General features: G+C 38.8%; 1 protein-coding gene across 3 annotated transcripts in view; it reads left to right on the top strand.

Moving 5' to 3' along the window:
• The window catches only part of exd3 (exonuclease 3'-5' domain containing 3), a 68,638-nt gene that overhangs the window by 31,868 nt on the left and 21,976 nt on the right, over nt 1-14,794 (top strand). For 2 of the 3 annotated variants that reach the window (XM_036594406.1, XM_036594405.1), the window contains exons 18-19: nt 1,731-1,862; nt 8,170-8,220. In XM_036594406.1, coding sequence (XP_036450299.1) covers nt 1,731-1,862; nt 8,170-8,220 — 183 coding nt within the window. The remainder of the gene's footprint in view (nt 1-1,730; nt 1,863-8,169; nt 8,221-14,794) is intronic. The other variant, XM_036594407.1, reaches the window with a different exon arrangement.

Here is a 14,794-nt window from a genome sequence, read left to right as displayed (position 1 = left end):
CCCTACAGATTTCTTTGAAAAACTGAAAGCAAGTCTCCAGAATGGAAGCTCTAATAAAGGTAGAGTGGATACAGTAAATACTTAATGGCCATTTCGAAATTAAGTGAAGGGTGGCTGACTTCTGCACAGTACTGTGGGAAAAGAACAGTATTGTGAATGTGGTAAATTAACATCTCCCAAATGTACATATACTTTGTAAGAGAAGAAATGAAATGTGCTCAGTGATATAGTATGTTAATGTAATTTGTTTTTAAGTAATTTTGGACAATTTCTATTGGCCCATTCATCATCAAATTTAACACAGTGTATGTACAAATTTGATTTTTGCAGCAATTTGAAACTGCTTTACAGATTATTTAACATGTTAAAGTCTTGTGTTTTCATAGTATGTGGGTTAGAGATGGCATCTCTGTATTGATGTGTATCAGTATCTGGCCGATTTCAGCAGAAAATGCTGCACTGGATAACAGACTAATAATCACGCTGAGATTATGTTGTTAGCTGTGCGTTTGAGTGGTTTGAGAATGATAGACTATTTTTAGATGATCACCTTAAAGGGAAATTCCATACATTTTTCAAAATGTGCATAATTCAGAGGTCAAGATGCTAACAAAGTCATTCACTGTGGTTTGATGTGAAATGGTTTAATATAGACAGACTTGCCAGCTCAGATTTTTTTATAGTGGTAGTGATAGGAATCAGGGATCACAGTGTCTACAACACAAATATTGGCGTCTTATTTATTGTCCAAAATCACCACTGAACCTACATGTGTCCTCAGAGTGTTTGTGTGTAATATTGATGATGGAAAAATAGTGGGAAATCTGGAAAAAGAACCCTTCATATATCTCTCCAACATGAATGTATTTTCAAACTATGTTTTTTGTCAAAACAAAAACCTGTAATGTGTTCGTACTCACTTTTAGAGGCTTTAAACTCTTCAGACGTCCGGTTCCTATCACCACCACTGTGAACAATTCTGATTCAGTAAGTTTCTCTAGAACAGAGCTTTTCACATCAAACCATTCAGAATGTTGTTATTTACATATTTTCTATTTAATTATGGGGGAAAAATAGTGGAAATTCCCTTTTAAGTGAAGTGCTTCGGTATAAAAAAACGCTCATTTTAATGTGTGGTAAGATTTAAAGATTTGTTTTGTTGTACAGTGTAGAGGCCAACACTTGTTGCCTTTTACGTGTGCTATACACATAAAGGAGACCTAAAGAAAACTGGTAACACTTTATTTGGAGTGGTCCTTTGTAGATGATTAATAAACTCGTAACAGATTATCAGTAGCGCATCACCAACATATCAGTGAAGTAGCAGTAGTGCAGCATCTGAATACATTGAAGTAAATATCTTGTAGATGTTTTTTTAACACATTACTTGCATTAAGTAGATGTACTGTTAATATTTTACTTCCATTACACCCAAAACCTACCCCAAAATTAAACCCTCACCCTGGCCCTAATCCTAAACCTAACCTTAACCTCAACCCAAAACCTAATCCTAACCCTCACATGTTTTTGACATGTTACTGAGAGTTTATTTAATTGTTGAGTGTTTATTTAATCTAAACAGGACCACTCAAAATAAAGTGTCACCAGAAAATTTATTGGATCTATAGCAGTATCGCCAATACTCAAGATTCCAATATCAGTATCGGAAAAGAAAAGATGTTATTGTGCCACCTCTAATGTGGGTTTGTGTTTTGTGCTATGTTGTGTAGCTGAGGTCGCAGGTCGCAGAGGGACGCTGTCTGACTCTTGACTGCTCGGAGAAAGCTCGGGACCAGGCTGTGCACGTGCTCAAGCATTTTCACGTCCACCTCACTCCTTCTGACATATTCAGCCGATGCCAGGTCAGTGTGTGTGTTTGTGTGTGTGTGTGTGTGTGTGTGTGTGTGTGTGTATGTGTGTGTGTGTGCTTTTCTGCAATGCTGTTATCACCCAGACACGATTCCTCTTCCTCTTTCAGAAAAAAAAAGAGAAAAAAACATTTTATCAAGTCAAGTTCGATGACCAGAAACAAAAAACAAAACATCATGAATGCTTGTGCTATGAGTTGATGTTGGGTTTTATCAGCGTGGGGGGAACACAGAGGCCGTCAGCAGGAAGGAAGCGAGGGAGATAGAGCAGTACTCTGGAGACCCGTCTCCTGTGAATCATTCGTTTGAAGTGCCACCGAGGTATTCACTGGAACAATGGCGGCTTTTTTTTCAACTGTATGCCGTAAACAAAGGAGGAGGAGATGAGGAATCTCACTCTGAGACAAAAAGAGAAAGAGAGAAAGGCAGCCCAGTTTGAATCCTAACGATGCCAAAGATATCCAACAGAGTGCCGTTGGCCCTGCTATTACTATAGAAATGCATAGATTTAAAAGTGACGGTTCAACTGCAAGGATTTAAGCATTGATTGTAATCAGTAATAGCATTCAGTGAAGTATGTGCTCATTTTTTGGCCAACATAACCCCAAATAAAAATTATTACAATTTTAAAAATTTTAAAAATATAAAAAAATTTAAATGTAAAAACCTATATTGTGTGTGTGTATATATAGTATATAGTTGCATTTTTGCATTCAGTGTTTTGTTAAAAATACTTCTGATTTGTACCAAAATAATAGAACAAAATTGTGGATAAATTTGAGATTTTATAATGCGAGAAGTTTCCCGTTTTTGTGAGGTCAAATGCTTACACTGCTGATGGTTTAGTTTCTCTTTTCCTGTTGATTCTGTTCTGCCAGTGGTCAGCGGCCAGTTTTTGGTTTGTCACATGTACAGAATTGAGCTGATAGCCGTCTTTTCCAAGCATGGTCAGGCTTGAAAAAGTTGCAGGCTGGCGTCATGTTTCTTGGAGGAAGCACGTGTTTGTCCTCACCCTCCCAGGTTGGTAACTATTAAGCAATGCCGTATCTTTAGATAGCAGGTCAGAAAAGACTAACACTGGGAAGAAAGAAGGTAGAAAAATGAAAAAATGGTAATAATCAAATAAGTGATACATGTGGGGGAATACTAATCTAATAGACAGTACTTGCAGCACGTTTTTGTTCATAAATCAACCAAATGTAGATGAACAGTACAGAATATTATGTGGAATTTGGGCCTATAGAGCAGCAGTTCTCAAACTGGGAGGCGCTGCCCCCTGGGGGAGCCAAAAATCTTAGAAGTTCTATTTCTACTAAGTTTTAATGTAATCAGTTTATTAAATCTGCTTCAGGCATGTTTCAGCATGGTTCTTGTTTAAATATGGTGGATTGTATTAAACGTTATTAAAATGAAATATGTGGCCGTCAGTCACAACGTATGACCATACTGCGCCCACTTAATGAGTTACCTGTGATGTCATAGAACCAGACCGTGTCTTCATGTGCAGGTCAGCGATAGCTATGGAGAAGACTAGCAAATGGAAGAGGCTCTGGTAAGACCGGGTCCTTGTGCACTAAGTGAAAGTAAAGACCACTGGGGAGGGGGTTTGGAACACAGTAGCACTTACTGCCCAAAAAGTTTGGGAACTCCTACTGAAGTTTTGGAACAGCCTAAAGCATTTTATTATGCTGGAAAAGCAACGACATAAACCAGCTGCCCTTTTTGCATTCAGTAGCGACCGCAAAGATACTTAGGCTGAGATATTTCCTAACACGTTGGACATTTAGCCTTCTGTTTAAAAAAGCCTGTAATTAGCCTATATTTCTTCCAGTTTCTTGAAAGTTTGCCTCAGTTTTCCTTCATTTAGCACTTTTCTTATTTCTTATTTCTTTTTCTTTGTTTCTCTTTGACTTCACCACCAACAGTTTCTGCTACATACTAACAGATTGAATATTATTGTTGTGATAATTTATTTGGATTTAGATCCAGCTCAGTGATTAGGCAATATAACTAGATATGTTTGTTTTTTCAGTGCAGGTTTCTCTTTTTACTAGAATGGAATTCATTAATCATAGGTAAATGGCCACAAACAAAAGAATTTAGAACTTATTTGTGTTTAATATGTTGCATATATTTATTATGTTATCCAAACCAGTGAAATTTGATAGGCTGTGTTGCTTATTGTGTTATATTTCCTCGGATTTGAAATGATTGGGCCAGATAAATCATCTTGTGGGCCATGAAAGCCCATGTGGTCTGTTGTGTGGGCCAAAAATTGCAAAAGTTTAGGGACTCCTGCCGTAGAATGAGGTGTGAAGAATATGGTTAGTAAACTAAATGCAGACTGTTTTGTGTTGAAATGTGTTAAGTGACCTCCAGACTAAACTGCAAGAAAGATTTAGATGATGCAGGCTAGTGAGAGAGAAGTTGCTGAGAGATGAAAAGAGGGAGAAAGTGTCATTTTGACTGAGCTAAACAGGCTAATGACAGAGTCCAGCAGATAACTAAGAGGGGTTATTTAGAGAGCAGTGGGGAAAAGACTGGAGAGGCCTGTGTCAAGCATCTTCAAAGCTGACAGGTGGAGATGCAGAGAGCGATAGAGACTGAGGGATAGACAGAGTGTCGGAGTTGAAAAAAAGAGATGATGGTAGATAATTCGCTGATTCATCACTACTGTAGCATATCTGCTTTTCATCAGAGCAGAGATCCTTCTTGTGTTTTTCCGTTGCAGACAGTCTGTCTGATCAGAGTCGGGCGTGACGCACAGACAAACAGTAGGGTCGCGAAATGGGCCGTAGGAAGTTGGAGAAGGGAAAACAAATGTCAGTGCAAATACATTCATATGAGACTTTTAAATATGAATGTAATGAATGTAAACAACTATATCTTTCTGTCTTTTCAGTGGACAGTTGTCTTCTCATTCAAACTGCAGTCAGTCCTCTTGATTCAGTCATCATTTACTGTGTACTCTGTTTAGATTAACATGACAATGCACATTAATTTCTGTAAATGTGCAAGCTTAGCCTACTTTACCACTTTTCAGCTGTACAGAGGTAGATAACTGGCTGATTTAGTCTAGTGATCCTTAAGTGGTCTTACCTCAGGAACTACATTTGTCCTTTATCATTAAGCCACTAAAAAGGAGTTTGTAAAAGTTTGTAAAAAAAAAGCTCTAATTTACACTGCAATCAACGGTTTGTACCTCAGTATGCATTTTTCATGATGATAGACAGTATAATCTAAAGGCTCATGCTTAACTGCAAACGAAATTTATTTCTATGCCAGTTGCAAATAGTGAAGTTCATGCCTATGTACAAAATTATTTCCAAGACAAAGGAGTGACACACCCGTAGCCCTCTGTATCTGTGTGTGGCCCATTGTTGGGTCGTGACCCACCAGTTGAGAACCACCATTTTAGACAGTGTGTGGGACATTTGTTTATTTATGTTTTGCAATTGTTGGACAGTCACCAATAATCTTAGCAGTAAGTGAGGTTTTGCCAGTAAAAACACTATATAACATGAGAATAAATACAAATAAACCTAAAAAGACTACATTTTTTATGTGATATCCCATGAGCTAGTTAGAACAAAGTTTGTTTCCAAATTTCTCCTTAATACCCCAGGCATCGCAAAGATTTATAACAGTGCACCTTTAATTTAATGAACAATTGATTAGCCAAACCAGGTGTTGGGTGACTACAAATAAAATTCAGCTTTCTTGAGGCGAGGTTTGGAAATGGTTAAACAAACAAATAGAGATTAAGAAAATCACTGCTAATTATATTAATTATATTTGTATTTTTTGTGATATTGGCGTTGTCTGAGCAAATAAGCCCTAACTGCCCAGATAAATAGCTTTTTAAATGTATTTTTTCTCAGGTGCCTAAGCCTTTTGCACAGCTATTTATGTCATTTGTGTCTTATTGTGTTGCTATCACAAAGTCAAATCTATATCGCTGTCAGAAGAAAACCTCATATCTCCAAAATGGTAACTTTACAGGAGAAGGAAAAAAACCTACTTTACTTTTATTGTAAGCAGTAAAAGTAAAGTAGGCTTTGAACCAGACTTTTTTACAAGTCATTTTGGGCCTTTTCTTTTGGTCCATTCTTCATGACACACAATGTAAAGAGCAACAGGTATTTTCAAATTATGTCAAAAACTGAAAAACAACTGTGCAGTCCTAGCCCATATGTCCCATATGTCAAATCTGTGACCACCTACTCCTCCTGAGCGGGTGGCCTTTTTCTTCCACCATTTGGCTGACAGGCCTCTCATCCACCACATTTGGGACCTACTGTATTGCTGTTTGTGCATTTGTGCAGCACACCCAAACCAAATGTGCGCATATATGAAACAGTGGGGCTTTTGTTTTTCCCTTTAATGGTCCATATCCACAAGAGAAAAATCGCTTTGCTGGTCTGTGATGGACGGACCGGTACGGGAAGGTGAGCGAAAGAATGTGTAGTGGGAAAGATAGAGGGGGGCAAAAAAGAGAAAAGACCTTGGAGGAGTTGAATGGAGGCATTTGGAGGGGGGTGGGGGTTTTCGGAGGTGCACCCCAAGGCTGGTATGTGGAAAGCCCACCCAGGCGAAGTTAACCCCTTTGTTATCTGATTGTAGTGCTTTGATGACCAGTGGCTGGTTGTCTTTCCTGTGACTGTCCCAGGCAGGCTGAGAGAGGCATTCCTTCACTCACTCTAAACTCTAAAGCCCAAACCCCCTGTGTGGCCCATTGATACCCATCACCAATCATTAACCCCTCCAGCGCCGGCCCCACCGTAATCCCTGCGTCTCTCTGTCTGTCCATCTCTCCCTATTTCTCACGCTTTCTCTCTCAACTCTCTACTGCTTTCAGTATGTGGACATCCCTGTTGTCTATTAAGCTTGGATGGTGTCAGTTTAGACAAGTGGTTATTGTCTGCAGAATTAGCGTGATGAACAGTATAACTGTGATCTGGTTATGAAGTGCCATATTCTTCTGGACAAGCTCGACCATTTTAATTTCTGCTGGAGAATTTTTGTTTCATTTGTACCCCAGCATTCTTTGCCAGACTGAAAAACTGTTACAGTCTCTGTTAAAGTCTAAGTGTTAATTGTATTTAATTAGTTGGTAATGTTGTGTTTGTATAGCCTATAATTAAACAGTCTTTTGTATACAGTGTTATACATTTAGGGAGTGGTTAAATAAAGACAAAGCAATAAAAAAAAAAAGCAAAAGATGAAAAGATGATGAAAGAACGATAATTTGCATAATACTGGCACTTACTTAATTTCTCACAATATTCGATAATATCAGTTATCGGCCCCAGGCTATTATGTAATAAAACTGTTGTAAACTGAGACAGTTTCAATGACAGTGGCTTTGACTCTCGGTTAAAATCGTCACTTTTTTGCAAGACAGGAATTTAGCTGCATCTCAGAACCTGCCCAGATGAAAGAGATTTTAATGGGCGGTTTTAACATGCTTGTGGAAAATGAATCTTTTAAGATCAACCTTTGCTCACCACTCCTGACGCTTCCAATCTGCTCAGCTTGTGAAGGACACAAAGGCCCTCTCTCAGTTTCTTTGTTAGAAGTGTGTGCACACAGAGAGCCTGATGTTGATGTTGCTTTAATAGGATCAGCAGCATTCATGGCTGTCTTTTCAAATAGCATTTAGGACTTTGTTTTCAGATACATTTTTTAGATGGATGCATAGATTCTTTTATTGCCTCTACAGATGGCATGAAACCACTTTTTTCCCATACTAATATTGAATTCTTCAGCACAGCTGATACTGATACAGATCGGATATTTCTTCTCTAAATACTACTGAGCTTTCAAGCAGTAAGCACTTCCACTTAAGTCAGGCTTCCGAAAGTAGGTATCTTGCTGCTCAAGCTACTCATTCTACTACCCCACAGGAAATCACACCATATGAGCAGATATCAGAGGATTAAATAAATGTTAATTATTTTAAAATAGTTTTGTTACAGGATTGGATCATACTTTTTTTAACCCTCTGATATCTGTTTGGGCATTTTTTACTGATCTCGGCCCATCACTGATTGAATTGGGCTGCATGATAAACCATGTTTGTATTGTTATTGTGATATGAGTTTCCACAGTAAACACGTTTAAGGACTGTGATGGCAGAATGGATCAAATTACCTCACACTCATCAGTAGAGTGACGAAACGGGATTGGTGGGAATCTAACCTTAGAAGGAGTAATGACTACTGTCACAACAAACCTGCATCACCATAAAGAGCTTTTTAGAAATTAAATATGTATATATTCTTTTTTGTTTCCTTTATAGGGCTGTTCAGGGAATGCTGACTGTCAGCCTGACTGTTTGCTTAAAGGAGAGGTTAGTTAGATTTTCTAATCATTTCTAATGTTGTCATTGTGATATCCAACAACTTCATCAAACATCATATTTTAAGCCTATATTGTGCAGCCCAACCACCGATACAGATATGCTATCAATATCTCTAATTGCCACAGGATGCGGCACATTCTTTGGCACAGAAACCTGCAGTACAACTCAGGACCTCGAATGTATTCACAACGGTTTAATCACCCAATTGCAGAAGGAAAACTGAAACCAGTTGTTTTTAAAGACCTTTAAACCACAATAATTTCGGTGTGGTCACAGATATATTCCCATCCATAGTTGCCACCAATGAGACAAACCTGCACTTGCCCTCTATAGTAGCACATAATTAGTCACTATTTGGATGCAGTAATTCTGTATGTCCTAATTCAGCGTGTCATTTTAGTACACTGACATCATGCATTTCCCTGACCAATGCGTGTGCGTGACATTGATTCAGACAGTTCGACTCATTATGACTCCCCAGCTCATGCCATTTCTCCGATTTCAGCATTGAGGTTTTTTTTTTTCTGTACTAGGGTTTGAGTCTTGCTCTGCAGATGGCGTGTGATTTCTCAGCGTTGGCGTTTCATGTGCCTTTGGACACTCGGCGCTCATAGACGCTGACTTCCTCGTCCAGCATTAGATGTCTGCCGTCTGTTTTTAGAAGTGTGGAGATGGGACAGATAGCCATGGCCACCGCCTCAGACAGCTTGGTGGCACTGGGGTTCCCACGATCTCTGTTGGGGGGGTGGACAGGAACTGAAACAGCGTGAGAAGATGGAGTGAGAGGGGAAGAGAAAGAGAGCGCAAGTGTGTTTTTAAAAGAAGGATTTTGGTCGAAGCTTTGATCTACAAAAGAAGCAGCAGGCTGAGAACACGGGCAGAATGTGAAAAGACAGGGGCAACACTGAGGTTCCACTTCAGTGGCATCTTACACTGGGGTGTGTGTGCTTTTGTGTGTGTCTGGGTGAGACAAAATACCATATGGCCTTCATATTTCTACACCGTATGATTGTGATATACCTTTCAATTAAAACACACTGAACACAAACTTTGCATCACATTTCTAAGACTGACCTGCGTTGTAGTCACCAAAATTTAGTTTGTTTGAACACTCGAATGCCCGGATTCATCAAAACACCCACACAAACAGAAAATTTAACCGTGATTGGAAAAAGTAGGAGTGGGCGATATGACAATATTTTATTATCGTGATAAATTATACCACAATATGCTTTTCCGATAATATTGTTAATATTGTCAGGACTTGAACATTGAACAACTGCATGTTTCATAAAAGAGAGCATAAATAGTCCTGTTTAATTGGATTTAGTGTAGTGCAGTATAGCCTCTTTTCCACTGTAGGGCCAAACATTTGAGCACGGACAGTAACCGTTCCAACTGCATTCTCACACAGACATGGTTTGGCATGGAGGGCTTACAAACAGCGCACTCCTCATGGCCCCAGAACTGTTTGGGGTTGATGGTTTAATGACGAAGTTATTCACCAATTGGTTCGATGTGTGTGCTGCTTTTGGCCCACCTCATTCTACAGTATTTCAAAATTGAAAGCTAATAAAAAGTTCAGTTTGCTTACACGTTTGCTAGATAAATAAAAGCAGTACGTGATTTTCAGCCCATCATACAGTAAATGTAAAGCCATTAATCTAAGGCCAAATGCTGCTAACTAGGAGTTAGAAGGTTGGCTAGCATGCTAACAGCTCTGCTCACCATGTTTAGGTGATAATGACTTAAATCTGAGGATGTGAAATTGTCTGGTACTGAAGTGGCTGAAGTAAACAAAACACGTTTAGAGGATAAAGAGTCATATCTGAGTGTGTAAAGTTGAGTGTTGGACTGACAGATAACCAAAATCAAACCTCTGTGGTGTATGGAGCTGTCATACTAGCTAAACTAGTGTTAGTGTTGTTAGCAGGCAACACACCAGCGTCCAGGCTAGGTTTCAGCTTAATGCTGCTCAAATTACACACTTTTAGAAGATAAAAATTCATATTTAAAAATTTGTTGAGGTGAGTGTTGAGGTGACCGCCGCTCAACAAATGAGCTGTTAGCCTGTTGCTGAGCCAGTGTTCTTTGTAGTTTTTTTCTGAGGTATTTCCTAGTCCTGAATTAGCAGCACATTAGATGGAAAAAGAAACTGGAACCAGTCTCACGAGTTTTGGACCTGAATGGTATGATATGGCTGTGGGAACCATTTCACTCTACAGTGGAGCCCTCTGCAATATCAGTATTGGCCTGTGGTGCGACAGCAATTCATAAATGATATATTGTGCAGCTCCTGTGCATGTCTGTGTGTGAGCCTGCATGCTTCTCTCAGCATATCAATAACAGTTTAGTTCCTTTTTTCTTTGTCATACTTCCCTTTTATATATTTTCCCCTTTTTGCTTGATGTGATCTAACCGTTAAGCAGGGCTCTATGAGAAGCACAAAATCTTTCTCAAAATGTGAAACTAACGCCAGGCTTCTCTGAGCCTCTGTGGCCTCAACACCCCAATCTATGAAGCGGGAAAGAGAGGGAAAGGAGAGCGGGGGTGAGTTTATGAGAGAAAACAGTCAGAGGGAAGAGGGGCAGGAGAAGGGAGCAGAGAGACATTCCTCAAACATGCCAAGACATTCCGAGGGAAACCATTCCAAATATTTCCCACTGTGTGTGCGTGTACGTGTGTGGCTTTGAGTAGTGTTACTGGGGCCACTCTGACATAATGACTGACAGGCTGTCTGCGCCCGACGTGCACAGATATGTGTGTGTCTGCATGTACTTGTGTGGGAAAGTGATTATGAGTGCGTTTGAGTGGGAATGAGTAAGTGAGAGTCGGCTCGAGCGTAAATGGATCTGTGCGTGTTGGAGAAGTAGTTGGGTGAAGAGAGAGAGAGAGAGAAAAGGGGGGGGCGGTTTAAGAACAGATCAAGTGCGAAACTGCACTGGTTTCTTATTTTCTCACCTCCCAGTTCAGCTGAAGGGCAAGGTTTCCTGCCGTTCTGCATCAATCAACCCAACCCCGATGTGTACAGGTCAAAAAATCTATCTTGAGGTGGTGATTTTGGAATATTTTATTGATTTATAATAATATGCAATGAAGTATGGCTTAATTCTTGATCAAAATAAAATTCTCAGGCTGTGTTCAAACATAAAAATCCCCCTAAAATGGATCAGTGTCTTGTTTTTCTTGTCTGTATCTGATTACTATGTGATTAGTCGCATTTGGGTATTCATTTTGTTTTTAAAAAAATAATTAGGTGATACTAAAAACAAGCAATTTTATTGATGTATTGACTCATTTCCAAAATAAATGTAATCAAACTGTGGTGAAAATTTATGTGCATATATCCTCTTAATCATTATTTGTGTTGGAACACATTTAAACGGCCCATATTTATGTACCAGAAACAGTAACATGACCCATTTCCTGCCCCTGTATATCTCATAGAATTAAACAGCTGATTTTTCTTGCTGTACCTTCAAAACTGATCTATGTAAATGACCTCTAAACTGCTGTAGACTGAATGGGCAAATATGTAAATGTGTTGCTTTTCGTGACATCACAAACATGAATTCCAAACGCACTGTTTTTGCAACTTAGTTACCACATATCGACTTCATGGAGTGGGAAGATAATGGTTTATGTTACAACTTTAACAATGTTTACATACAACATCAGACTCTTATTTCAAAATACAAAGAAAATTTGGTTTTCCATGATATGGCCCATTAAATATTAGAATATCACTATATAGACCACTGTTACAGGGAAATAATTTGCGATTAAAATAAACAATATCATACACGAACAGTGCATGGGGTTGCTAATCACTCAGCATTACAACAGAGCATTATGAGTATTCTGTGGCGGCTAGCGTATCATTTTGTACAGGACCTGTTGCAGTGCTTTGTGGGATTGTAAGAGTGCCCTGGATATACTCTACTATGTTTTCAGACACCACGAAAAAGAGCAGGCTCCCAAAATTGTGTTTTGAATAATTAGAAAACAGAGATTTCTTGATACATTGAAACGTTTGCTGATGAATTACAATTGAATGGAATTTTGGTGAAATTTGAGATTTAATGATGCACTGAATTATCTCCAAAAGAATCGTTATGAATTTGTGTTGAATTTGATTAATGATGCATTAAATAGTTTCCTATAAAATCGTAATAGACTTGAACTAGTAAAATTTGAAATTTAATAATGTATTGAATCATTTCCTAGTCAATCGCATCTGAATTGTATCGTGGTAAAATTTGAGATTTATACTATATTGAATCGTGACTGAATTGAATCGTGGTGAAATTTTAGATTTAATAATGTATTGAATTGTTTTCTTTAGAATCATAACTTGAATCAAATCACAGTGAAATCTGAGATTCAATCACGCATCAAATTGTTTCCTTACAAATCATAATTGAACTGAATTGTGGTGAAATTTGAGATTTCTTGATGCATTGAATCATTTCCTAAAGAGTCATAATCATGTAGAATGGTCAGAGATTTGCACCCCTGCTGATGTGATTGAATGGTGCTGAAGGGCAGTTTGTGCTTTTTTTCCCACCAGCAGAGTGAACTGATGAGGCTAAAATCATCACCTCCTCTTCACACCTCCCTCTCTCTCAGCCGCTGTGGTCTGTGTGTCAGCTCACACCTAACTTGTGGTGTCACGTCTGCAGGAAGAAGCGCACTAGTGCACACACACATGCACACGTAAACGCACATTCCCACACACACACACCTGGGCTTGTCCACAGCAGAGGCGCTGATCAGAGTTTGTGCACTTAGGGGCTTTGTATGGGCTTGATTTATATTTCTGCAAAGAGGCATGTTCAAAAACAGGTCCAAAAAAGTTGGCACAGTCTGTGAAATGCCAGTAAAAACAGAAAGCAGTGATTAGTAAATTCAGTTTGAACTGTATTAAATTGAAAACAGTACAGTTTTTTTTTTAAATTTTTTATATATGTATATATATAAAAAATATATATAAAGGAAAGGTTTTGTAAACACATTTTATATATATATATACACATATATATATATATATATATATATATATATATATATATATAAAAAATGTGTTTACAAAACCTTTCCTTTTAACAGCACTTAATAATGTTTAGGGACACCAATATATCCATTTTAAAGTCTTCCACTGTGCGACCATGTGGGGCCTTCACAACACATTTTCAATTGGAGACAGGCAGGCCGGTCCAGCACCCGCACTCTCTGAATATCCAGACATGCTGTTGTAATGTGCAGAATGGTCCTTGGCATTGTAGTGTTGAAATAAGCTTGGAAGTCCCTGAAAAAATATAGAGCAACATATGCTGCTCTGAAATGTGTATTTATCTTTCAGTGTTAATGATGCTTTCACAGATGTGAACTTTACCCATGCCATGGACTCCAATGCTCACCCATACCATGACAGAGCCTGGCTTTTGAACTTTACACTGGTAACAATCTGGAGGGTTCTTTACTTTTTTGGCCCAGAGAGCACAATGTCTGTTATTTCCATAAACAAAAATCTGAATGGTTGACACATCAGACCATAATAAACGTTTCCACTGTGCATTAGTCCATTTCAGATGAGCTCAAGCCCAGAGAAGTCGGCAGTGTTTCTGGATGTTGTTGACATATTGCTTCCACTGTGCAGAGTACAGTCTTAATTTGCATTTGTAGATGCAGTGGCGAACAAAGTTTATTTAACCAGAACAAGTGTATAATCAAAATGGAGCTGTTTAAGAATCGGCTGTCAAAAATAGTGCAATATTACAAAATTTCACAAACCATCTTGAAAGTATTGCAAAAACAGTAAAAATTAATTCTTGGAGAGAAAAAAACACAAGATTTTCTTCTTTATTTTCGTACTTTCTCTTTTGGACAATGCCCCCTAGTGCATTGGTTGTGAAACCGGTCCTCAGGGTCTCCCAGACATTCCACAGTTTTGCTCTATATCTGTGTGTTGTAAGTTTGTTTGGAACAAAAAAAAAAAAAGACCATCTAGGGGACCCTAAGGAACAGCTTGAGAAACACTATCCTAGCATACGCATTCACATTGCGCACAAGAATGTTGGCAGACGTGTATATGAACGTTCACATATCTGTTCACACATCTGCTTTGATTATAAGCAAAAGTGCTCTTTATTCTGTTTTTCATTTTCGTCTTAGCGCCTGAATGTTTATGACAGTGTGTGTGTGTGTGTGTGTATGTATATATATATGCGCACACACACCGATCAAGCATAACGTTATGACCACCTGCTTGTTTCTGTGCTCATTGTCCATTTTATCAGCTCCACTTACTATATAGGTGCATTTTGTAGTTCTACAATTACAGACTGTAGTCCATCTGTTTCTCTGCATACTTTGTTAGCCCCCTTTTACTCTGTTCTTCAGTGTTCAGGACCCCCATGGACCCTCACAGAGCAGGTACTATTTGGGTGGTGGATCATTCTCAGCACTGCAGTAACACTGATGTGGTGGTGGTGTGTTAGTGTGTGTTGTGCTGGTACGAGTGGATCAGACACAGCAGTGCTGCTGGAGTTTTTAAACACCT

The sequence above is a fragment of the Colossoma macropomum genome, unplaced genomic scaffold (assembly GCF_904425465.1).
Source record: "Colossoma macropomum unplaced genomic scaffold, Colossoma_macropomum, whole genome shotgun sequence".
NCBI lineage: Eukaryota > Metazoa > Chordata > Actinopteri > Characiformes > Serrasalmidae > Colossoma > Colossoma macropomum.
The sequence above is the reverse complement of the archived record's forward strand: the minus strand, read 5'-3'. Positions and strand labels throughout refer to the sequence as shown.